Here is a 27,262-nt window from a genome sequence, read left to right on the forward strand (position 1 = left end):
AAAAGGCAGATAAAAAAAAACTCTATTTTTGAGAATAATCTTTGAAAATATGGCTGCAGAAAGCAGGAGTCTCGCACTATTATAGTAGGGAATGGTGAAGAAGAGGAAGAATAAGTGTAGGCTATGTGAACAGTATAATTAATTAAATAGAATTACGTCGTGTTGGGTCGGAAATATATAACATCTCAAATTGAATTGATAATCAGATTAATTCTATTCATACAAAATATCCAAATGATATATGTTTATCACACCCCGACACAGTGATACTTCTAATTTGATACTTTTAAAGTACTCTGAACTGTAAAGCTACGCAATTGTAATTGTTGTATAATAAACATCCGTTGGGTTAATCTACTTGTAACCTTCACCTTAAGGCTGCCAACCTTGACCGCTGTACAGATATCAAACGATTTCATTGGTCAATTCCACTGATCACGCAGTTTTTTCATGAGATTTCGGGAAAAACATGGCAGCCAGCAGCGAAAGTTTTTGTGTATCAGATTTTTCTTTGCTGTTCTTGCTATAACTAGAAATTGTTCAAGGTCGTGTTATGTTTGGAGCAAACATATCACTGTATCCTAACTCAGGTAACATGAAAACACAAATGCAAGACCCTGTCAGCGTCGCAATGTTGCATTCAAGAGACCGAGCTCAAAGTAAAGAGAAAGAAGGTATCCACAGTGGACATTTTATGTTGAGTAGAGTCCATGATAACAAGACAGGTGACTATCTTTCGGATGAAGAAGATGCGGATTCCGCTGATGGATTTAACTTTTCGAAAGCAAGCAAAGATACGTGCACAACCTACAAGTTTGGTCCTAGATCAACTCAAACATTGACTTTGGATGCTTCACTGTCAAGCTTGTTTGAACATCTGACACTTGCATACAAGTATATATTTGTGTTAACTTATACACATCATCTTATTCTAAATGTATATTTTACTTGTCAATTGTAGATTTGATTTATAAAATGATATTTTTTGGGTTTAAAATTGGTTTATTTGCTGTGTTATTGGTTATGTAATCACCTACTGCAGTCTTCACCTTAATCTTTTATCAGCACTAGCCCAGTCGGGCTAGCAGCTTACAAAGTTCACTAGCCCGAACACATTTTAACTAGCCCGAACCAAAATGGTATTTTTTTGCATACATTTTGTACAAAAATAACACTTTCTATATGTTTTATATACCATTTAACATTATCAAAATATCAACTAATCAACTTTTCTTCCTTTCATTATTTAAATAAGAAGACTTTAAACTACATATGAAAAGAAGATATTTTGATATTTCTGTGGCATTGTCCATAGACACTGAAAAAAAAATTGTTTAAAAACTGAAAATACTCTTCTCCTCGTTTACTGTAACCATGTCGGCTGATACATGCATTGACAACAAATTTATATTCCTTTTCGTATTACTTTTTTTTTTTTTTTGGTGTGTTCCTTTTTGGCTTAGTGCCTTCAAAATACAAGGGAAAAGACATATTGTGAAGCATGAGATGACGCCTAATAAATGTCTAACAATCAATTATATTTCATAAGCGTTTTAAGTTCAATAAAGCTGCAAATAATTTTAAGGGCCAAGGTGGTTTACCCATCATAATCTAGAGTAAAATGAAAATTCTGGGGTAAAATTTATAAAAAGAATTTGCATTGTTTTGTTATCAAATTTCATTGCCTTCTAAGAAGTTCCTTTCTTTACATAAATCAGTCTGACTTACATAAATAATAAAATATTGATTCAATGTGAAATAATACAAAACTTGCTCTGTTAAGGCAGGCTTCCCTAGACTAGGGTTTGTTTAGGTTACACAGCAAGTTAATGACAAGACTCATTTTTTTATTGCTGACATGTTGTTGTTTGAATGTGTCACATTCTTTTACAATCAGCTACATGGTCAGCATGAGGCTATATTCATACTCTATTTCTACAGACTACATTTTAGTACCGTTCTTTGGTTTTGATTATTTATAATTGAAATTAGAATTAATGAAAAATAAATATAATAGAATTAAAACTTTTATACACAAAGAATTAGTCTTTGAGGAAATTGTCTGTAACTGTAAACTTGGTACGAAAATATTGAGTACAAAACTGCAGGTGGCAAGGGAGAAATATGTTTTCCAATAAATAAAGTGGCAAGTACAACATTTTCCTTTATTTTGTAGCAAAAAAATTATAATATATGTCTAAACAAATTGAATATTAGGTTAAGTCCTACGATGATTACACCAAATTTAACTTTATCAATAATTTCATTTCAGAAACTCCCAAGAGTTACCTTCCCTTTTTACTCGATGTCACTTCCTGCTACTTTCGTTTTCAACTTACAGCAGTGTTGACAATAGTACTTTTAATTTTCCATCCAATTCAGCAGAAATCTATTGGATTTTCATAAAGCCAAAACATTGCTATCTGAAGCTCTGCATATTTCCAACATTTTCTTAATTTTGATATGAATAAAGCCCTCGACCAGACGGGCTACCAGCTTGGAATTTTCACTTGACCACCCGCAAATTTACTCGACTCAGTCGTCTGTCGAGTGGGTTAAGTCGAAGACTGCTACTGTAATGAAATTTAAAGAAATGTGTCACAGACTTTAAGCCTTAGAAATGAAGAAAAGTTTTGTTAAAGCCACCAGACCTATCCCTGCTAAAAGTATTCCTGACCCTACCTTTTTTTTAAGGTCTATCAAAAAAAAAATTGTCACACTGTATTGTAGAGGTGATGGGTGTTAGCGCCACTCAGTAACAAAAATAGTGGCTCAGTGTTTATTGACCTTTTCGAAAACCTAGCTAAACACTGTTTTCCGGTACGTTACGGATTTAGCTCTGGGGAATTACGCCAAATGAAGTACATAACACAACTACATGATATTTCTATTTTTCTATCATTATTTTACCGTTTAAGGTGAGAAAAATTGATGTATTTGAAAATTATCAATATTCCTAAAATATCTATTGCAAATTTTTAAAAAAAATAAATTGTTTATAATAAAAATGAATAAAATTAAAACAGGCGTAGTGTAACCTTCCATAATAAATAAGGTTATTTTCTGCGTAAACTTGTGTATTTACTTTTTTAGCTCGACTATACGAAGTATATGGAGAGCTGTCCTACTCGCCCCGGCGTCGGCGTCCGCATCCAGATTTTAGATTAAAGTTTTGGTGCAGTAAAATATTTTTCACTATAACTTTGTCATTTCTTAAGGTATCAACTTCAAACTTCAAATATATGTTCTTTATCATCAACCACATCTAATGTGACAAGGTTCATAACTCTAGCACCAATATTTTCAGATTTATCTCCCCTTGAACTTAGAATTTTCCTTAAAAAATACTATTTTTTACTGATACTTCTTTATTTCTTAAGGGATCAACCTCATACTTCAAATATATGTACCTTATCATCATCCCCATCTTATGTGACAAGGTTCATAACTCTAGCACCAATATTTTCAGATTTATCTCCCCTTGAACTTAGAATTTTCCTTAAAAAATTATTTATTATAATAAATTATTATTTTTTACTGTAACTTCAGGGCTCATCCTGGGGGGAAATTTTAGGGAGAAGTGACTTCCTCGCGAAAATTAGGGAGAATGGAAACAACCCAATGTGTATGCATTAACATGCATGGCTATACATCCTTTAATTATGATATAAACACAATTAACATCACATATAATATTTCTCCAGTTTATTAATTAATAGTTATAGTAGATTAATTAACCCATTGCTTCATGAGCATTTTGTGAAAAATGGCTGTTTTCATTGAAAAGTCTCCCGTTACAAGTTCAAATTGCTATAATACTATAAAAACTGCTTCAACACTAATCAAACTTGGCACAAATGTTGACTGGACCATTGCCCTTGCAACAACATGCTCAGGCTTAAATTTTCTGTTACCATGGCAACGAGGGGACATCTCAAAATTGCCAAAAATCACTATTTTGCGTTGATTTTTTCCATCAAAATTGATTTCAAAGTGCTGCAACTTCTCAATGGATTGAGATAGAGTCAAATGCTTTTCAGCGTTGGTAACACGTTACCTTATGATCAATCTGGGGTCATTTACAGCCTCTCACAAGTCCAAAATTTTCTTGGCGATGAGGGGGACTCTGCCCCCCTTCAAACCCCCCAAACAGAAGGGGGCACATCCCCCTTCTGGCAACCCCCTGATGTATCTTTTGGTTGGGGGGCCGCGCCGAAAAAGAGGTCACTTTTTTTAACAACATTTCTCAAACAAAAACAAGTGTTTGGGGCCTAAATAAGGCATTTTTTCATCATTTGAGACAACAAAAAGGGGGGGGGGGGTGAAAAAGGCGTTAAAAGGCGTGTATATGAAGTAATGGGTTAATAGTAGTATTAATTAATAGTAGATTAATCAATAGTAGATCTGGCAATGGCATCTAAATGTTTTTGAGCTGCAAATATGAATAAAAAAATTTATTTTTGATATCTATTGATCAGCTATTTATAAGCTTTCTCTAAATATGTGTTTATATATTTTCATGTAGATTTGTTGATGATAATGTGTAAGGAAAAGATATGATGATAAAATCAATTTTATATTCTTTACTTTCCTCACTCTTTAACAGAAGATGAGGTCACATTGGATATTTATTAATAATATCTGTTCTATTCTGTTTTGGTGACAGAAATTTCTTTCAAATTCCTGAATGTTGTAATGTCAAATTTATATGCATATAATTATGCTTATAAAACAATTTTCAAACATCAAATAATATGTAAAATATGTACTGCAAACATTTGTGCACATTATATTTGATCACTAAAATTACATACATTCATTTCTTATTGAAAAATTTGACTGAGAAATTGTAGAAAATTAATTTCTAATTACCTCCCTTTATTTTCATGAAATGTTAAATTCGGTGATATCTTTATAAATAATTAATGCTTTTTAAAATTTACAATATTGATAAATCTTAATCTGAGCATCATATTTACCGTAATTTACGACATTAAAACAAATATATAAATTGAAACAAAAAGAACACTTCTTTCCTGACAAATTGTGTTGTTATATACGTTACATGATATACGACCGATATGTAGTTTAGCCGGGATGTCGTGCCCACGTGCGTAAACTGTGTCAAATTTGGCATTTCTACAAAGAGAACAACCCACTGTCTACAACATACCAATCGCAAGATTTTTGCGAATTGGCTTTCTTAAATTTTCGCGTTGGTGTAACTATCATTCAGAATCAGTAATCATAACTTTTTTAAGTTGCTCGGTTTCGGCATTAATTCGCCTTGTAGCCATGACGTGAGCGACATAACAATTTTACAGTAAAAATTGATGTTAACAGACTGAAATCATTCAAAACTATGATTAAGTTTTTAATCCTGTCGCTGATCATTAATGAAATTGATTATTTTTAATTGACTAACAGTTTTGTGATAGCCGTGAAAAATCCATTACACATCGCCCTGTACTCGGGTTAAAAACCCACCATCGAAGTGCATCGTGTATATCAATTAGGGAAGATTGCACGTGTTTAGATAATCGGGAAAAAACAATCTATAATTATCGCCAAATCCCGTATCAATCTCGCAAAACTATCATACCGTTTCGGGCCGATGCTCTCATTATTTACTGTTTAGAGTAGGCGGTCTATCGCTTTGCTTACAGGTAGAAGGGTAGTATAAAGCGACGCTCTGATTGGATAATGATAATTAGCGGTCGTCATATGGGCGGATACAATCTCTGCTCTTTACATCGCTAAGTAATTACTATTTGGGAATTAAGATTTTATCGGCGATGTTGACTTCTCTTTGATCAATCGGGAGAGCGAAATTGGAATATACACGGCGAAGTTATCGCCTGAATCGCCCTTCCGGATGAGCCCTGAACTTATTTATTTCTAAAGGGATCAACTTCATACTTCAAATATATTTACGTTATCATCATCCACATCTTATGTGACAAGGTTCATAACTCTAGCACCAATATTGCAAGAATTATCTCCCCATAAACTTAGATTTATTTACTAGAAAAATGTTATTTTTTATTTTAACTTTTTTATTTTTAAAGGTAACTACCTTAAACTTCAAATACTTATTCCTTATAATCATTTACATTTTATGTGACAATGTTCATAACTCTTGAAGCAATATTTACAGATTTATCTCTCTTTGAACTTAGGATTTTCTTTAAGAAATATAATAACTTCTTTATTTTTTAAGATATCTACTTCAAACTTCAAATATATATTTCTTATCATTACACAAATGTTGTGTGGCAAGGTCCATAACTCTTGCATGACTATTTCTAGAATTATTCCCCTTGATCTTGGAATTTATGTTAACAAATGTTATATTTTTACTATAACTTAATACTTAATTATACATAATCGATTTTTCTTTCATAGTTTTGTCCTCCTTACTGCGTCCAGCATTTTATTAGTCGAGCTTCGCTGTCTCCTGTGACAGCTCTTGTTTTTGTATGGAATTATTCATACAATGATATTTAATTATTTTCTTATAAAGAAATAACTATTTTATTTCAATTTAATTTTAAAAAGGCCGAAAACATCGAGTTCGCTATTACACTCCATTAGGTGAATTCCCCAGAGCTATGTACAGAAAGTACCTGAAAACGGCGTTTAGCTAGGTTTTCGAATTTGTGAATAAAAGTTAAAAGGGTGTGGGATCGCCATTAGACTGCCAAACGTCTGGTGTTCAGTATTGTAACATCCAAGATGTCATTTGAAGAGTTAGGAATGATAGTCTTGTGCCATTCGTGGACATTATGGGAGGTTTCAATGACAAAGGCCCACGGCCGTTTCTCAAAGAGGACAATTTGTACAAAGTTCTCGTAATTTAAATCTTGGAGAAATTTTATATAGAAACAATTTATCCTACTTTATTATTGCATAACAACTGTTACTTTGTAACTTGTCAATCAATAAAATAATAATGTTTTTAGTATTATTATCAATTCAGTATTAAGGGGTCATATGTTTGCATGTAAGTCAGTTCCTATTCTACCCAGGTTTATCAAATGTCTATAATGGACCATAAAAAAATCTGACCTATCCTACCTATTGCTGGATAGCATAATACCCTAACAACACAAATTTTTTTGGGCCTTATTTGGCTTATTGGCCTTATTTGTCTAAAATGGGGCTAACTTTGTCACCTTGACCGCTTTTGAAAAATAGTTCTATACCTGTAATAGATTTCTTTAAACTTGGCACAAAAGTCCACCAGAATTAGGCCATTAGCATAGTCTTAAGTCTGTGCCACCTACTTGCCAAGTCAAGGTTATACTTTATGATAAATGTCAGAACAGGATGACAGCTTTATAAATCCAATATTGTTGACAGATTTTATACGCAAAGCTTCAAGGAAGCAATATGCAGAACCCATGCTGTTGCTGTGCCAGTTCACAGTGAAGGTTGCTCTTAAATATTTGTTAAATTCATGACAGACAATTTTATGTCTGCTCCTTGAGGTTTTTTTTCAATCATGGTGATGTGCACAGTGCAGAACCCTTAATGTTGCTCTGTTGTCATAAGGTCAAGGTCACACTTGAAGGTCAAGTATTGGACAGTATTGTGTCAGTTCTATAAATACTATAATTCTGAAAGATTTTTTTTTCAAATTTGGCTCGGATGTTCACTTAAACATTTCTTTGGTAATTCAGATTTTGATTTTCAATATCGATGATAAAGTTAACTTCTTTTGACATCATTTTTAAAATAGAGTAAAAGGTTGTTTTGTCATGACTGCAGTCATAAGTTTCAGTCATGTTGAATTCACCTTTACGCGTAGTTACAGGTTGACACTAGCAGCACTGGTAAAGTAACGTCCTGCTGATGTAGTGTTTGATTTTTGCTGTGAGGTAAAAAGTGACCTTTGTTGTGAAAATTCCTAACAGCTGACTTGCAATGTGTTGTGTTTCTTTTTCAGCGGGAAGTTGACATCGCCAAAATGGAAACAGTTTCGTGGAATGCATATGAATGTCAAGGACAAGATCAGAGTGAACAACATCATTTGGCGAGAATGGCATATGCAATGTAAGAGTTTGCATACACATCTTTTCGTTAAAAGCACACCTAAAATGAAAAACAAAGATGCAAACACTTCTGAAAGAATGCTTTCTCGCATTAGATTCGAACTAACGTTAACTGCCAGGTTTACAAGCAGATGAAAACAGTAAGCAGTGTAGACCACTGAACTGAAGAATTGATTCACTTGCACAGTTGTCTCGGAGATTAGTATTACTTACCTTTGCTGTGTAAAATAGTAAACAGGGTGTAGAATATATATGTATAGTAGAATATTGAACAAGAGATAGTATTTATAATCACTTGTCCTTTTTCAAAAATAATTTCTCTGGAATTTCAGATATATTTGGGAGAATTACAAAAGTTTGTCAGTTTGCCACCCCTCTTCAAGATCCAACAGGCCATAGTAAACCAGAGGTAATGCTGTATTTTTCATGTGTCTGCTTTCATTATTATTTAACTTTTTGTTCAGAGGCTAGGATTTCACTTATAAGCCTCACTTCTCTACTGACTCAAAAATAGTGTTAGATTCCCACAAGGGTTAAACTTGTTTAGTTCTTTGTTAAGGAGCATAGAAAATGTTAGTTCTAATCAGAACTCTTATCAGTAGAAATTCATGTATTTATACTGATGTATTAATGATATTATTCTGTCAATTTTGAAAAATGCATAATTTTGACTTATGGATTACGTGTGTAGAAATACATTGTAACAAAATTGAAAGTGAAATATACATTGGTAATACTACAAATTGGACATTTGTTTGTTAATTTTGGCTGACTTGTGAAAGTGTGTTTTGTCACAGTCATTTGCCTTCGAAATGAGTTTCAATTTGTTGTTTTGTTGTAATTGGGCTTCAATTTCAATATATCATTATTCTAACTTTTGATTGAGCTGCAATGATGTGTTGTTGTCCATGTTGTGTTGTTATTATCATTTAATTATCAGGCTGTGATGTCATATATCATCAGGCTGTGATGTCATATATCATCACTGATCAGGTTGTGGTGTCATATATCATCAGGCTGTGGTGTCATATATCATCAGGCTGTGATGTCATATATCATCACTGATCAGGCTGTAGTGTCATATATCATCCTGCTGTGATGTCATATATCATCAGGCTGTGATGTCATATATCATCAGGCTGTGATCTCATATATCATCAGGCTGTGATCTCATATATCATCAGGCGGTGATGTCATATATCATCAGGCTGTGATCTCATATATCATCAGGCTGTGATCTCATATATCATCAGGCTGTGATCTCATATATCATCAGGCTGTGATCTCATATATCATCAGGCTGTGGTGTCATATATCATCAGGCTGTGATGTCATATATCATCAGGCTGTGATCTCATATATCATCAGGCTGTGATCTCATATATCATCAGGCTGTGATCTCATATATCATCAGGCTGTGATCTCATATATCATCAGGCTGTGATGTCATATATCATCAGGCTGTGGTGTCATATATCATCAGGCTGTGATCTCATATATCATCAGGCTGTGATGTCATATATCACCAGGCTGTGATCTCATATATCACCAGGCTGTGATCTCATATATCATCAGGCTGTGATGTCATATATCACCAGGCTGGGATGTCAAAATCATCAGGCTGTTGTGCCATATATCATCAGGCTGTGATCTCATATATCATCAGGCTGTGGTGTCATTTATCATCAGGCTGTGATGCCATATATCATCAGGCTGTGATCTCATATATCATCAGGCTGTGATCTCATATATCATCAGGCTGTGGTGTCATATATCATCAGGCTGTGATCTCATATATCATCAGGCTGTGATGTCATATATCATCAGGCTGTGATCTCATATATCATCAGGCTGTGATCTCATATATCATCAGGCTGTGGTGTCATATATCATCAGGCTGTGATCTCATATATCATCAGGCTGTGATCTCATATATCTTTGGGACTGTGGTATAAGGCTGTGTTGTCATTTATCTATTAGGCTGTGATGTCAGATTCTGTAGTGTCTGTGTCATATATCTATAAGGCTGTGGTGTTATATATCTATAAGACTGTATTGTTGATATTGTTACTGGGCGTGCTGTTTTTCTAAATCAATGTGTATTATTATGTTATCAGGCTGTTGTGTTAGAAGGATATTACTGGAAAAGAAGGCTAGATACAATTGCTAAGGAGTACAAAATGTGGCGTAAATTCTTTACACAGAAACGATTCAAACCCAGCTCTGAATTGGGTGGTGCTGAAACTAATGTAAGTAGATCTTTGTCACCTTAAAATTGGAGTTGATTATAAAATGGTCAATGTTAATACATTTTCTAGCTAATCTGAGGACAAAATTTTGGAAGACTTTATAATTATATTAAAATACATTTAATCCCCCAGAAAATGGAAAGCCAAGGGCTTAGACGTTTGGCATGGATCATTACCTAGTGTACCTCTGCAAATCTTGTATAAATTGTTTCCCTTTAGATGAAAATGGTAATTTCTTTACATAATGTTTAACAAAATACAGTTTGTCTGAGTTTTGCCTTAGATGTGGCAGACACCTCTGTATGAAGGCCATTATACAATACAACGTGTATACACAAACACACACACATCATCATGTAATTGCATAAAGTACTGAACTAGTTAAATCTTTACTGTTTTGTGTCCTTCAGGATTTTAGCCTTTTGGAGAGAGTTGGCGAGGTGTATTCATTATCGGGTATCCCGAAACAGCAGCAGACGTCAAACACAGATCTTCTGCTGAATACACGAGATTTACAAGAAATGATGGATCTCTCAGATAGTCTCTTCTCTACACTCAAACAACCATTTGACTTTCCTAATCCTAGAGAATTGTGTAAGTAAAAGCTTGCTTTTGCTTATCAGTGAGCTATTTATGAGGCAGTGAGGTCTGTTGTGGTAAAAATGCTCATTGCCGTGATCAATTTTGTAACAAAGTATATATGGGCAAAAATGCAAATGATTTCATTCCTTTGAAACAACAAGGCAAAAGACTGGTTATTGATTTGTAATATATTTTTAGTTAATCCCTAAGATATTAATAACAATAATAGCCCTGCATAATGATAAATTTGGAAAGTGATGACAATACTGCCATTTCTATCTATGCTAATCAGGTGCTTGCTTGTGCCTGAAATAATGCAAGGAAGGACATCTGAGGACTTCCTTCACCAGAAACGCCAGAAAGTTGCCATATGACTTTTAAAGTGTCAGTGGGACTTAAAACCAAACCACAAAAAAATATCTATGATAATGCTACTGGCGCAGGGGCCTCAAAATCAATTGTCTGTATTGCCCAGATTGTCCCAAAGCCTGTATGAACAAAAAGAAATTTTCAAGAAATTACTACATAAATATCATATGGACAAGTTAACAAATTTATGCTTTTGATAAAACAGACAAGTAAGGCAAAATCAGATTTTGCTGGCCCTGCTTGTGTTTAGAGCTTGTGACATGATGTAATGAATGTAATGATGATAGTGGAATATATACAAAGTTCTAAAACATTACCTTTCTTTTTTTCCCAGCTGGTTTTGGATATGGTGATTACATTCAGCCTGGACTCCTTCAGTTTCAGCCTAACCTACAGCCTGGCTTGCAACCTAACCTTGAAGATTTCATGGATCTGGACCCAATTGCTGGTGAAGAAGAAAATTTGTTTTTAACCAGGTTTTCAATTTTGAAAATCCTGGTTATTAGATTGGGGTATGGCGGGCGGATGGGCGGCTGGGCGGATGGGCGGGCGGGCGTCAAACGAAATTGTGTCCGCTCTGTAACTCTTCAACCCTTTGAAGAATTTTGATGAAACTTCAGGCAAATGTTTACCACATCAAGATGACGTGCAGAACGCATGTTCCGCATGGCTGGCTCCAAGGTCAAGGTCACAGTGACATTAACATTGAAAATCCTGTCCGCTCTGTAACTCTTCAACCCTTTGAAGAATTTTGATGAAACTTCAGACAAATGTTTACCACATCAAGATGACGTGCAGAACGCATGTTCCGCATGGCTGGCTCCAAGGTCAAGGTCACAGTGACATTAACATTGAAAATCCTGTTTACATGATTTTAACTTGTTACACTTTGAACTTTGTCTGGGACATAACTCTAAAAGTATAAGAGGTATCAACATGAAACTTTGTAGGTAGATAGATCTCATTGAGTAGGTGTGCAATGCACAAGAACCATAACTCTGCCTTGCCTAATTTTTGAATTATCCCCCTTTGTTTATTTTACACTTTGAACTTTGTCCGGGACATAACTCTAAAAGTATAAGAGGTATCAACATGAAACTTTGTAGGTAGATAGATCTCATTGAGTAGGTGTGCAGTGCACAAGAACTGTAACTCTGCCTTGCCTAATTTTTGAATTACCCCCTTTGTTTATTTTACACTTTGAAATTTGTCCGGGACATAACTCTAAAAGTATAAGAGGTATCAACATGAAACTTTGTAGGTAGATAGATCTCAGTGAGTAGGTGTGCAGTGCACAAGAACGGTAACTCTGCCTTGTCTTATTTTTGAATTATCCCCTTTGTTTATTTTACACTTTGATCTTTGTCCGGGACATAACTCTAAAAGTATAAGAGGTATCAACATGAAACTTTGTAGGTAGATAGATCTCATTGAGTAGGTGTGCAGTGCACAAGAACGGTAACTCTGCCTTGCCTACTTTTGGAGTTATTGCCCTTTGTTCATTTTGACACTTTGACTTTGTCTGGGACATTACTCTAAAATTATAAGAGATATCAACATGAAACTTTGTAGATAGATAGGTCTCATTGGGTGGAAGTGCAATGCACAAGAACCGTAACTCTGCCTTGCCGTATTTTGAAGTAATTGCCCTTTGTTTATTTTTACTTTTTGACTTTGTCCTGGACAATACTTTAAAACTATTAGAGATATCAACATGAAACTTTGTAGGTAGCTAGATATAATTGGATAGAATTGCAATGCTTAAAGAACCTAAACAAAGCCTGGTCTAATTTTGGAGTTATTGCCCTTTGTTCATTTTTACACTTTGACTTTTACCTGGGACATAATTCTGATATCATCAGGAAACTTTATAGATAGATAGATCTCATTGAATAGAAGTGCAGTGCAAAAAAACATAACTCCGCTTTGCCTAATTTTGGAGTTTTTGCCCTTTGTTCATTTTTTTTATACTTTCCTGTGTCCAGAACCTTCTCGGGGAGCATCACCCGGTTCAACCGGTTCTTGTTTACCTAATTATGGCCCTTTGTTTTTTTTCCTTATACAGAATATATATAGTGAACACTTCTTCTGTGCGCAATTCCTCCTACATTATTCATGTTTTACATTGCACATAGTTACATTGTTTGTTGCTTGTATTTGTATTTCAAATACAACATATTTATCTACAATGGTGATAATTGAAAACCTGGTTTCATGGCATTGCCATGTTTCTTGTTTTTTTGTTTGATTGGGCCTTGTATAGTGATTCAGCATTATTAAATGCATTTATGGTCTTTTTGTTATGAATGAATTACAGCAGTTAAACATAGAAATGATGTTGATCAGGGCTTCCATTTAAATCCAAACTTTTGGAAGTCATAGCCTGCAAAATGTCTTGAAAGTCACATTATGTAGGTAAAGAAGGAAAAGCATTCTATTTTGGAAGTCACAAGCCAAAATCTAGAGTAAATGACTCCCCAAACTTCCACCAATCGAATAAAGGAACATCAGTTGCTCTACTTGGGTGTCCGTTCATGCCTGAAATAATGCACTGAAGGTCTTCCTCCACCAGTAAAGCTGGAACGTTGCCATATGACCTATTCTATGTCAGTTTGACGTAAAACCCAATCAAACAAGCAAACCACCAATGGATGCCCTAATTGATATATATTGTAAGATTTGAAGGAAAAAAACGATAATTTTAACTAATTAATTAATAAAGTGTGTAGAAATGATGGAAATTCACCTAAAACATAAATGGAAGTTCGTGCCTTTTGGGGTGTGTATAAAACTATGCTATTGTTGTGTACAGGACATATTTCGTAGCAGTGATGACAAAGAAGAAGAAAAAAAGGCACAAAAAAAAAAACAGTTTGAAAAATAAGATATGCAGAGAGTATTTTTAAACAACATAAATCAATTGTATTCACAGGACATGTATTTCACTGAAATAAAACAAGTATAAAAGTGAAGTGTAGATAAGTTACACTTGGTATGAATTGTTAATATTTGTCATCCGCTATCTTGTCATTATGCTTTTGACTGAACCATTGATAACTCTAGTGTGCATTTTGAAAGTGTTTTTCACTCAATGATTTGCTTGATATGTAACCTGCATGAAAAAGATTTTCTCCGTAATACGTAAATGCTGTTTGGTTCATAATAACTTGATATTGTCATTCAACTACCTCTAAAAGTATCATTTGTTGGTCTGTGAAAGACGTTTGAAGTTGCATTTACATAGTTGTATTTGTATAACATCTTTAAAAGTGTTATGCGTAGAAATATATCGGAAGAAGTCTGATATAATAAATAAGTCTTTGTTTTTTCTTGCAGAGTTTTTGTCCAGTTCGAAACCATCATCATCTAGTCAAAGTGCAATGCAGGTATTGTTTCTACATTTTTGAAAAAAAAATTATTTTTGATGAATTCAAAAAATGTTGATGAACGTCTTCCTGGAATTAATAGATATAAAACTGATGTGACTTTGTTATTTGTAGGATCTTAAGTCACATCAACATAGTTAAGATCATGTGGTGTCTTACCTTGTTTACTGGTGGAGTAAGACCTCTAGTGCCCAATCGTGCAATATTTCTGGCACAAGTGGGCACCTGAACAGAATTACAAATGACACATAATGCTTGATAGCTCCTGAAAATTAGAAAATGCAAAGTCCCTTTTAATCAATTGGCAGGTTATAGGGGTGTTTGTTAAGTTGTATTTTTTAAATCGTTTTAAAGAACTTGTCTTATAACGGAACAAAGTGATATAACAATGTTCTTACCTTTAGATTGGCCAGTCTCTTCGGGTGTCTTCGATGGATGTTGACATGGGCTCAACATCAATGGTACCGTCCCCACAGTTGGCCATGTCTCCACAGACTCCGCCCACTCCCAGCAATAGTGGCTTATTTGATAGTCCAGTTGCCACACCTACCCCTAGTCCAGTGGGTGACACAGCACAACAAATGATGGTTGACACAGACAATTTTATTCTCAACCAATTGCAATTAATTCAACAGCAGAATCAACAAAAGCAACAGTTGCAAGAACAGCAAAAACAACAACAACAACAGTTGGAGCAGCAAAAACAACAGCTCCAGCTGCAGAAACAACAGCAGCTGGAGCAGAAGCGACAGCAGCAACAACAACAACAAATGCAAGCAATACAACAAGAGCAGCAGCAGCAGAAACAGCAGCAAGAGCAGATCTTACAGTTATTACAAAATACACAATTAAAAAATGTGATCTTAAACTCGAGTAATGCCACAAACATCATTGAGGAGTTACTAAAAGGCTTGCAAAATCAGCAGCAGACTTTGCAGCAGACGCAAAATCAACTCCAGGTACAAACTATGTTGCAGACGCAGCAAAGTCAGCTAGCATCTCAAAGTCAACTTCAGTCACAGTTGAGTCACACACAAACTCAAAACACGCCAGCAACAACAGACAATTCTTTGTTATTGGGATTAATTAATGCAAACAGTCCAAATTCTGGTTCTGGAGGAGCTAGTAATTCACAAAAAATTCCGCAAAATAATTCCAAACCAAAGCAAAGAGGAAAAATTGGAACAACTAGTATTCTTGAAGCATTGAGTGTTGATGAAAACCAAAGTACTAGAAATAAAGTGAACGTTAGCCAAAAAACTCAAACGCCCATACAGAAAAGGGCAGATATGTCGGGTGGTGCGGATCAGCAAGGCAGAGTGTTAAAAGATCAAGCTGGATTTATTATACCAAATGTAAGTATATGTTTTAAACATCAATGTTTTATTCACGTGTTTCTTTAATAGACTAACAACAATATTGAGCTGAGGTATATATTGCTGCCAAAGGGACTAAAGATCAGATTCAATAGTTCGAGTCATCGGTGCCCAGCGATCGGTATTTAAGCAATCCATGGTAAATCAATATATATTATATAGGATTTTGCCTTGAACGGATGGTGAGTTGGAGCAAAGGGAGGTATTCAAACGAATGAAGTTAAACTGTATTCCGTAGATACGCGGCCTTGTCATGCTTGTCATGGAATCTTTACAGAATGATATATTTGAAAATATGTACAGTTATTGTTGGCATGATCCTCAGACTTGGCAAAAAAAAACCTTCAAAAAAAAAAGTGAAAATCAACAGAATTTTAACTCATAACCCCACTCTGATTAGTCTGAAGAACTTGTGAATGCCAACCCACATATGCATAATAATTAACCCTTATAAATCAAATTTTGACGACTCCCTTCATAAAACAAAAAATTTCCTGGCTCGGCATCTGTGAATGTAAGCAAATAGTGGGACTTTGGGACATATTACTATTTTCCTAAATAAGCTTTTACTCTGTTTAAACGCCGCAGTTGTTATGCTTCTTTTGAGTCAGATATAAACACTGCTGTTTATCACTCCCGTTAACTGGTAGCGAGTAGAACAGCTGTTTGCAGGTTTGATAAATGTCAGTTTTAGACCAAATTAACATAATATGTTTTTCTTTTATGTCACTTTTTAAAGGAATTACTTACTAACAGTATTGATTGCAGAATCAAAAATACTTTCCTGGCACACAACAGTTCTACCCGCAACCATCTTTTCTTCGTGTAACCAGTTGACGGGTGTGCTTATATAGGATTCTAATTGAAGTCAATGTTTACAAAATAAAACGTTGCAACGGTTTAAAATTTTAGAATGTAAAAGTGCAAATGCATAACTTATTATGGTTTTTTGTCGAGCAAGACATATTAATCATCTAGTTCCATATAAATATATGAGCCTGTGGTGAAATTATATCTTTTTATTTATTTTATTTCAAAAACACTGAAACCACCATGTGTGGGATAGTAGCTTTAATACTATAAACTTTAAATTACATAAGTAGCATTAAATGATACAATAAAGTGTAAGGAAAAGTAAGTGCAAGAAGCTTAATTTGTTGAAATGCATTGTTATTATCTCCCTTTAATTATTTTCTCGAAGTGAGTCTTTATTTACCAGTGTTTAATGAGTCTGAATGTATTCTCTTACTATTATATGTTACTATATATATACAGTCAAAACTGCCATAGTGACCCACTGTATTCAGCGACTTCCTGTCTTATGTGACCCTATTTGGGTCCGCCCAACGATTTTGGCTATAAAGTTGCACTGTATTAAACGACTCACCGTGTTACGTGACTAGCGACCGTGATTTGAACGGTCCGGAACGGGCTAAGCACTGTTTTTAGCGACTATGTTATGAAAGACAACTCTGTTCGTACTTCCTGTTTCGTTGAAAAAAAAATGTCGGAAAGAAAGAAAACACGTATTGTTTTAGATCTTCAACAGAAATATGAAGCCTTACAAAAATTGGATAAAGGAATACCGGCGTATAAAGTGGCAGAAGAACTTTGTGTTGGAAAAACACAAATCCAAAACCTTCGTAAACGTAAATTGGAAGTAATTTCGGACTTTGAAAATAATGTTCCGTTGAATTCTAAACGTCGGAGACATGCAACTGGTAACGAGAAAATCAATGACTTAACCTTGACTTGGTTTCAGGATGCAGTGAAAAGAAAAATTGTGGTTACAGGTCCTTTGTTAAAAACAAAAGCATTAGACTTTGCATCCAAATTAAATATTTTTGAATTTAAAGCATCAAATGGTTGGCTAGAAAGCTTCATTAAGCGCAACAATATTTCTTTCGGAAGCATGAGTGGTGAAAGGGGTGACGTCAAGCAGCATACAGTGAATGAATGGAAATCTCGACTTCCAGATCTGTGTAAAGACTATTCTGCTGATAACATTTTTAATATGGATGAAACAGGGTTGTTTTTTCTGGATACATCAAGAAAAACTTTCCATTTTAAAGGTGATGATTGTTCCGGCGGTAAACGATCAAAAGAGAGGATAACAGTTGCTCTCTGTGCCAGTTTAACTGGTGAAAAGTTAAAGCCCCTTGTCATAGGCAAATCAAAGGAGCCTAGATGTTTTAAAAGAATTAGGAAAGAACATTTACCTGTTGATTATTATTTTAACAAAAAAGCTTGGATGACTGGTAAAATTTACCAAGACTTTCTCAAAAATGTTAATCGGAAAATGAAAATGGATAAAAGAAAGATTCTTCTGTTTGTTGATAATGCCCCGTCACACCCAAATATGGATCTGAGCAACGTCAAGGTCCAGTTCCTGCCACCTAATACCACTTCCCTTACTCAACCAATGGATCAGGGAATAATCCAGGCTACAAAACTCAAAATAAGGAAACGTCAGGTACTTTATTATTTTATTCAATTGTTGTCATATTGCTTGATCAAAGAATGACTGTAGAATTTATATCTATCATAACAAAAACAGTAGAAATTTATTTTTTTTATTCATTTAAATAACTTAAATTTTGTCGGTTGTTTCCTTAAATACAGTAGAATATTTATTTTAATTATAAAATAATAATAATAATAATAAAAATGATGTCCAATCTTAATGACAATCATTTCAACATGATATTTGTGGAAATTTTAACCCCCTTATATTTTTCTTTATATTTCAGCTTATTCACATTGTGAAAGAAATGGACAGGCAGCCCAGCTTAGGAGGAACTGAGTTACTGAAACAAATCAGTATCCTAGATGCAATCTACTGGCTTTCAAATGCTTGGGATGAAGTGACAGAATTAACAATTCAAAAGTGCTTTAAAAAATCAGGGTTTGCAAATGATTTTAGTAAAATCGATCAAAATGAATCAGTATGTGCAAGTGATGAAATTGAAATTGGTAGTAACACACTAGGTATTGAGCAACAACATCAAGATGTTATGGATGATGATGATGATGATGTTCCACTGTCTGCCCTAAAAATGTCATATGAAATTTTTGGGTGCTCGTTCAATGATTTGCTACAAATTGATAATCAGCTTCACACTTGTGATACAGAAAGTATTAATTGGGACAAACCTGTATGTGACATATTGACTCAAATAAATGAGGAAAATTCTGATGACAGTGAAGATGAAATTGAAGAGATGGATGACGCTCAAGGGTCTGTCATGCAAAATGCTCCATCACTGACCCAAGCAAATGAAATGGTGTTTCAACTGAAATCTTATGCATTGCAACATGGACATGCCAGTATAATGTACCATTTGTCAAAACTAGAGGATGAATTTTCAAGTCTAGTTGCAAGCAAAAGTAAACAGTCAAAAATAAGTGATTTTTTCAATAGGACAACTTAAATGAAAGACAGACTGTGATTCTGGCATTATTTTATTAGTTTCATAATCATGAATTTTAAATATCAATAACATTGTAAATGTATAAATTTTTAACATGGTAAAGAAACAATATAATTCTGACATTTTAATAATTTTATTTAATATATTAACATTAATTTTTAATAATCAATTTTACAATCAAATATTCAATAGCAATTTACATGTATACAAATTTAACTGTACACACTTTTACTGCTCTTATCATAAATAAATGTTTTAACACTAAACGTTTATGCTGTATTAGTATTATTTTAATAGTGTTTGGATGTTTTACTGTAAACCTGTATTAAGAGACTCCCTGTCTTATGTGACCTTCTGAAGAAAGTCCCCTGTAGGGTCACATAAGACAGTTTTGACTGTATATTACATAATTTTCATTTATATGGCCATACTTAGACACTGAATGAATTAATGACATGAATATAAACCAGCGATTGTTTCCCCTTGTGAATCAATACTGTGAAACTGGTGGGGAAAGAAATCTCCAAATTATGAAGTTTTTCTGGAAAAAAATAACGAAAATTTATGTACATCTTTACTATACTTTCATAGGTTTTTATTTTTTCTGTTCCATCAAAAACACTTTTTGGAATACCCAAAGTTTAATGACCTTTTTTTTCCCCAGAGATTTCACAGATATTTACCATTCTTTGAGGTTATTTTTCGTCTGTTACAATATTACTAGATTTGGTTGCAAAGTGCAACTTGGTTTGAGAATGTCCTAGAAATTTGACCAGTCTGATCACTTTGATGACAAATGTCCGTCTTAACAGTATGACTGTCAGACACATTTTAATGAATTCAGCTTCAAAAACTTTTATCTGGTCAGAAAAGCTATAAATTTACAGAAAAAGTAAGTTTATAAATGTTTATATCATATACTGCAGGCTATAAAAATGTATATATTTTATATGCCTATCTTTAAAGAAACATCACGCCTTCATAAAACCATCAGGTCAACACGTCTTTCTGTGGACTTGTTAAGTGAATACTTATCATCAGCCGGTCAGAGCTGCACATATACATATCAAAGACATATATTTGATAAATTTTGTTGTTAAAAAGTCATTAGCCTTTGCAACCAATATAGAGCCAAGCACTTCGGTGCAGTCTGACCATACTTTATACTGTTGTCCAAACAACGTTAAACTTTCATCCTGATATCCCCAAAATTGATAATGGACAGTTCCAAAAAAAGGAAGTTCGTGAACATTAATAACAAAATTCAGCAGGTTAAGGGTTTACATTTGACCTATATTACTATGATATTTTTTCAGGCTCCTCTCAAAGTTCGTGGGAAACAGCGTCCTCTCGCGCCAACACCTACCACCACCCAGTCCAGCATTTCTCAACAGAATTCATACCTTGCACAGCTGCTAACTACTGGTAAGTCTGAACATGAGCTCTTGTATTCTACAGTGTAACCTCTGCAGGGGAACCACCCTTTTGAAGACCAGTTTACAGAGATATTGGTTGGTCCTAAGAGGTGTTGTTCTGGAGAGAGTTTAAAATAAATTTAATATATTGTAAAGTTTTACTTGTGGGAAGAATTATTATTGTTGATGGAAGGGTGTTATTGCTTTTTCGGAGGGCCGCTCTTCAGAGATGGCTCTGTAGTTTACACATGATTTATACAAAGGGTGTAAGGGTGCCTATTTTATAGCCATTGTTTGGAAACCAAATAGAAAAAAAATTCTTTCTTATTTCTTCGACAAAAATTCCTAATTGAATTTAGCCTTTTCACTTGCCAAAATGCATTTTAAAATTATCTATTCACACCGATTAATATACAATGATGGTCGAAAAATGTAAGAATTTGCAAAAAAGCGATATTTTTCATCTTTGAGATCATGATTTCTGCAAGTGTCTAGAGGTACTGCTCTAACACTGTAGCGAGATAAATCCATTATTCTGTTGGTAGCTCAAATGTTTGGGTTTTTATATTGAAATCCTTTTAACATTGAATGGACTGTTCCAAATTCAAAGCTGGGCAAATCCATTATACAAATTCAGCTAGTTAATGTTTTGATAAAAACTGTTTTCTTACAGAAATTTTAAACGATTTGAAATGGTATTTGAAATTTTAAAGGAAAGAAAAAGATTTAAATTTTGATTTGCAGACAGATTATATGCTATTTTAGGGATTGAAAATTGCATACTTCATTAAAATTTTGTCATGCATAAAATTATTGCCGAGTGCTGAGAATTAAAATCAGAAATATTGTGCAGTGATCTAGTTTTGTTAAAAGTACACTTTAATAACTATGAACATTTTGTCCTTGGCTTTTTTGAGTGTTTTTGTACTCAAATCTGTATATGTATAGGTATTTTATAATGTAGCCATGAAAGGTAACTCCGTTTTACCAAAGGTAATAATGCAATAGTACACAAGACCTGCTTTCCTATAATTAATTATATACAAAAATCTTCTTTCTTTTATAATAATTATCTTCTTGCGTCCAAGTGTACTCACAAAAAACCCATTGGCAGTATAGATTATTACTTATGTTTCAATAACATCGGTCAGTAATTTCATTCATTAATTTACATTTATTAAATAAGTTGGGCAGTGTTGATTAACTGGCATAAAACATACCCATTGGCAAATTTAGATTATTACATTTATATTGCAATAATAATGTTGGTCAACAATTTCATTCATTAATTGACATTTATTAAACATGTAGGGCAGGGTTGACCGTCTCAGTTTTGATTATATCAGTAAATAATTTCATTCATTAATTTATATTTATTAAACAGGAAGGGCAGACTTGATTAACGGGCTCAATTTTGATTGTGTCAGTTAATAATTTCATTTTGTAAAGGAAAATAAAATAGAAAAAAAAATGTTCTACAACATAGCTGGGATTTTTTGGGGCTTATTTTATAGCTGATATTCGGTCATATTCGGTCATATTCCCAATTGAAATTAGTGTATTTTTTTCCAAATCCACAGGAAAAAAATCCAAATTGAAAGTAAAAGAATAAAAGTCCTTGAAAAAAAACATGATGATGTTTTTCATAAACACAAACTTTAGCTTATATAATAAGGTAGATAATTTAATATTTTGTTACTAAATGAATTTAAATGTCCTTGTTATGAGTATGCCTACCAAATCAAGAAAATGATCTGCAAGGTACAAACTGTGTTTATGATTCTCGGTGCCATCTTTGTCAGTATATACATGTAGTTATATAATATTGAATCCCATAAAATTGGGCTTTGTACCCGAACTTTCTTATTGTGCATTCATTGGACCCCTTATTTATGAATGTGATGTAAAACCCTACATTATTTATTAAATTGTAATTTTGACTTAAGTCAGTGAATATAAGTGCCAATAAGGTCGCACCACACGTCATACCACCAGTAGAGACGGTGTGTACATAATAATAGGTCTGCAATATATAAATGGTCACATAGTTTTACAATATACAAAAGCCACTGAAGTCAACCCCTCCAAAAAACCAGTGTGTATTTAAAGCATCATATAATTTTATCCATTGATTCATACATTTGATAGAAAATATTATTGTTAATGTCACACCAACTATGATAGCTAAAAGTTATAGAGCATTCCATCTATCTAATTATCAATCTGATCTAATCTTTCTAATGGTAACATATGTAAGGTAAAATTTCCTATCCAATGAAAATCTCAATATATATAACCATTTACAGTACTGGACACGCGAAACCCGCAAAAGTCGCGTTATGCCGCGAGTGTAGTCTATGTCGCGACGGGACACTTCGCGGTAAAACATCGCCGCGTGCAAGTTCGCCGAATTTCGTGGCGGGTCACGAAAAATCGCCGCGATGTATCGCCGTAATTTACGGCGAATCTTCAGCAATAATTGTATTAGAAAGTACTACTTGGTCCTTAATTCCCGTGGTCTTTAATTTTGAAAACTTTAAAAAAATCTTGTAAACGTCTTGTATATTTATAAATATTTAGCATTTGAACATGTACAGCGTATACATTTTGTATATTAAAACAAAGCAATCAGGTGCTGGTGAAAATTAGTTAACAATAAAACGAGATTGAAATTACAAAAGGTAATTGGTACTACATCAAAGAACGCACGATAACAAATTGTCCAATTGTTATTTTGATAATAATACAAATGTAAATAAATCCATTGTTTACTTTCGCACATATTCTATTTTTAGAACAATGCAAAGCGACATTTAGCACCGATTCACAGGTGTAACTAATTATTACGTCTAATACGCTAATTATGATTGTTGAAAATTGTAAAAGTTTTATCACTTAAATTGACATTCTTTACCTTCAATTTCACGAGTAAAAAATGCCAGGTGCATGAGTAGGTGATGAGTAGCAAGATGCAAATCAGATTTTTTTTATTCCCGCCAAATCAGCCAGGGCATTTGACCCAAAAAATTCCCTCGAAAACAAAAAATAAAATCGGAGTTAAATCACACATTTAATATGTAAAGTAACGAGTGATCATTCATGAGGGCATTCTGTGCATAAAATTAGGGTGTTACTATTTAAAGTATTTACATAAATAGCGACCAACCAGGGAAGGATATTTTCCTTACGTCACGCAGTACTGCATGCGCGCGGCAATTAAGTTGAATTAACTAATAATAGCACGTATCAAATTAAGGTGTGGAAACGGGATTAAAATTTTTTTTTCAAATTAATGAATATTTGTAAAGCATTTATATGGTCACTAGTTTACCATGTGGTAATTTTAATGTGCTTTGGGGTACATGTTCGTTTGTTTATGACTGACGACACTGATTAAATACTATAAGTCCATGCAATAAAACATTTCTGGTAGAAGCGTGGTCATAAAATTGACCGAAAAAATATCCTTTCATATGCATTATTGTTTTGATAGCAGACACAAGTATTGCACAATATCTTCAAGATCATTAAAATGTAAATAAAATATCACAATCAAAATGCACTTACGATTAATAATATGTCAATAATTGACACAATCAATATCCAACATTTTTTTTACTTGAGCAATAATTAAACATGTGTAATCATTCCTTGACAAAAAGAAATGACAGTTTTTTTCTGATATATAAAAAAGAGGTGAAAGTCAATCGAGTGTCGGCATTTCTTTGATGATTCGGCAACAACTACAGGTGTGTAAACATCAAAGATTCACAGATTCTTCAGAAGAGCCGACCAGTCATTTGTCAGAGGTCATTTCGTGTGTAAATTTTGTATTTATTATTTAACAATGGAAACATTATATTCCTTTTATTTATGATGCTTCTTTTTGCGCGAGTGTTTTTGTGTCTTTTAGCGCTATGGAATTTCAACAATCGGCGATAATTTTCGGTAACTAACAATGAAATATTTTAACATTTTTAAAACAGGGGTGCAAATATCCGCCATTCAGAAATTATAGCAGACAAATCTTGCGTGTGTTATTTTTTACAAACGTGTAATAAATTGAGTAATGATCACCCGAGAGAACGAAATGTCCCGGTGATCCACTACATTTAGAAATGAACAAGTTAATGTCGTATCAATTATGTATCTTTTTATGTAACTAAATATCTTTTTACACATATATTATATTTATATCTCTACTTTAAACTCAATATGTACCCCCCACCCCCCTAAAAATAGTTTTACACGTGTACATGCACACTATTTACCTGCAGATGGAGCCGCATACTTGTACTGCGTCGCATTTATACATTGAGGTCATGATTCCGCCATTCACGGAAAGTTTTTAACAGTGTTATTTGATTTCGCCGTGGTTATTTATATTTGCTGTTGGCATCAAAGATAAATAGAGAAAGGGCATTTTAGCAAATTACAAGATTTTCTTGATACAACTTCATGTAGATCTACTAATTAATTTTCGTACTTGTACATGTATATCTGGTTTCAAGTTCACAGACTACACTTATAAATAGATCTACATTTATTATACAAATGAACATGTATTATTCCCCGCGAATCGCGGCAAATGTTCACGGCAAAATCGCCGCGAGTTGAATTCGCGGCGATTTTCTCAAGTTGCCGCGAATTCGCTCGCGTTATAAAGCATGAGAGTTCGCCGCGAATACGCGAATTGTGCGGGTTTCGCGTGTCCAGTACTGTAGTTATACAACCTTCACAAGATCTATGTTTGAATGAATGCTATGTCCCCCTCAAGTTTGTGGGTTTTGAGTTTGAGTGTTGCTCCTCTACATGATTCTGGCAGGTAGAGCTTGTTCTGGTTCATGTACAAACAGACAGATAAACGAACAGACAGGCGTAAAATTATATGCCCTCCTAATCTATCAGTCAGTCAGTCAATATATATTTTTATGGATAATCATGCATATTCAAATAATGCAGTTTCTTTAAATTGGAATGTTGTAGAATATTTACTATATTTATACATGTAATAATATGATAAAAGGAATATAGATTTAAGATTTACATGATTTCTGGAAAGAAATGAAATTTACAATTTTCCCGTCTATTAAAGGGACTCCACTGGGTTTTTTTTGATGTGATAGAACTGGAAATATTTCTTTTACCATTTGATTTAGGCTAAACCAATAAACTTCCTTCCTCCCCCCCCCCCCCCAAGGTCAAGGGTTCAGTAATTTCTGTGGACAATCCATAGGCTAGGTTTAATCACTTTAATTGTGCACCTTAAGACAGTTTTTTACAACTATCTGTTAAAGAAGTTTTAAACGTATATAAAGGTTTACATGAATCTGGAGATATTCTGTATTGACCATTACAATATTCACTGAAAATATTATAAAAAAGATAAGATATATATTTACCATAAAGAAATGTTATAACATAGAAATGTATTATGTCAGTTAAAAAGAATAAACCCTAATTATAACCTGCAAAAGTATAAATTTAGTATGTAAGCCAGATGTTTAAAAGAAATAAGCTCTGTATATATTTTTTTTTAAATATTAGCAAGCATTCTGTCTACACATTGTCGATAAATGCACTTTTATAATTAAGTTAATGTAGTCATTTGAAGTGTGGTGTATGTTGATGCAGTAACTTAATAAATATATAAATATCCTTTAAAGTAAAAGTGGTGAATTGAGATATTTGCTATTTTATTTTGTGTGGTGAAACTGTAACGTTGTGCTGAATTACTATATAAAATAGATCAGTGAGGAGATACCTAGATATTGGACATATGGCATGGTGAAATGTTAATTAAAAATTGTGATAACCAATAGTGTTAACTTCAAAAGGTCAAGATCTAGTCGACTATGATTGTGGAATATCGCATTTTGAATATTGATCAAGCAAGGATGCAATTTAATACTGTTTAGAGATATTATTTTGTGTTAAAATGGAAAGAAATCATTGCAGTTTTTGCTCACGACTGTGAGATTTTGCTCATGACTGTGAGAAAATTGGACAGAACTATAAATAAATGGGTCAGGCAGAACTGTCTGTAAATAAATGATTATAACGTATTGAAGACAAAACATATACAATTATTTATGACAGTTGCTGTGCTAGATAGTTTGAATTCAGAAGCATATTTGTCTTCAATAAATGTGAAGGAAATTTAGCTATTCTTATTCATTACATGACATGTGCCAAAAAATGTTTATTTTTTTTGCTTGATACAAATTAATTATTATAATTAAGTGCTGCTTCTATCGGGAGACAGCCTTAAACTTAAAAGGGGAATTTTCCTTGGGTGACATTTTGATTTGTTATGATATAATGGATCTGCAAGGAAATTTTACATCTTGGGGCTCAAACTTTGGCACAAAATATTCAAATAGCATTAGTTCGTGGAATC

The 27,262-nt window shown here is 33.7% G+C and overlaps 2 protein-coding genes across 3 annotated transcripts in view; both read left to right on the forward strand.

The window, feature by feature from the left end:
* The first annotated feature begins 430 nt into the window (after positions 1-430).
* LOC132757827 (carbohydrate-responsive element-binding protein-like) overlaps positions 431-27,262 on the forward strand; it is a 70,998-nt gene continuing 44,166 nt past the window's right edge. Inside the window, exons 1-9 of one of the 2 annotated variants that reach the window (XM_060749269.1) lie at positions 431-894; positions 7,949-8,055; positions 8,387-8,463; positions 10,172-10,303; positions 10,714-10,897; positions 11,589-11,702; positions 14,591-14,640; positions 15,045-15,995; positions 20,764-20,872. In XM_060749269.1, coding sequence (XP_060605252.1) covers positions 554-894; positions 7,949-8,055; positions 8,387-8,463; positions 10,172-10,303; positions 10,714-10,897; positions 11,589-11,702; positions 14,591-14,640; positions 15,045-15,995; positions 20,764-20,872 — 2,065 coding nt within the window. In that variant the 5' untranslated portion in view covers positions 431-553. The remainder of the gene's footprint in view (positions 895-7,948; positions 8,056-8,386; positions 8,464-10,171; positions 10,304-10,713; positions 10,898-11,588; positions 11,703-14,590; positions 14,641-15,044; positions 15,996-20,763; positions 20,873-27,262) is intronic. The other variant, XM_060749270.1, reaches the window with a different exon arrangement.
* Positions 17,286-19,843, forward strand: LOC132757828 (tigger transposable element-derived protein 4-like). Its single transcript, XM_060749271.1, has 2 exons — positions 17,286-18,489; positions 18,767-19,843. Exons 1-2 carry the CDS (start codon positions 17,476-17,478, stop codon positions 19,445-19,447), a joined length of 1,695 nt encoding a protein of 564 aa, XP_060605254.1. The 5' UTR covers positions 17,286-17,475; the 3' UTR covers positions 19,448-19,843.

This window comes from Ruditapes philippinarum, unplaced genomic scaffold (assembly GCF_026571515.1).
Source record: "Ruditapes philippinarum isolate M1 unplaced genomic scaffold, ASM2657151v2 ctg64_1_1_1_1, whole genome shotgun sequence".
NCBI classification, from domain to species: Eukaryota; Metazoa; Mollusca; class Bivalvia; order Venerida; family Veneridae; genus Ruditapes; species Ruditapes philippinarum.

What these genes read in the sequence shown, in the direction of transcription:
- LOC132757828 (XM_060749271.1), top strand. Translation starts at nt 17,476, where the DNA reads ATGAAAGACAACTCTGTTCGTACTTCCTGTTTCGTTGAAAAAAAAATG. An exon ending in TCAAAATAAGGAAACGTCAG is followed by an intron (nt 18,490 to 18,766) that starts GTACTTTATTAT and finishes TTTATATTTCAG; the next exon opens with CTTATTCACATTGTGAAAGA.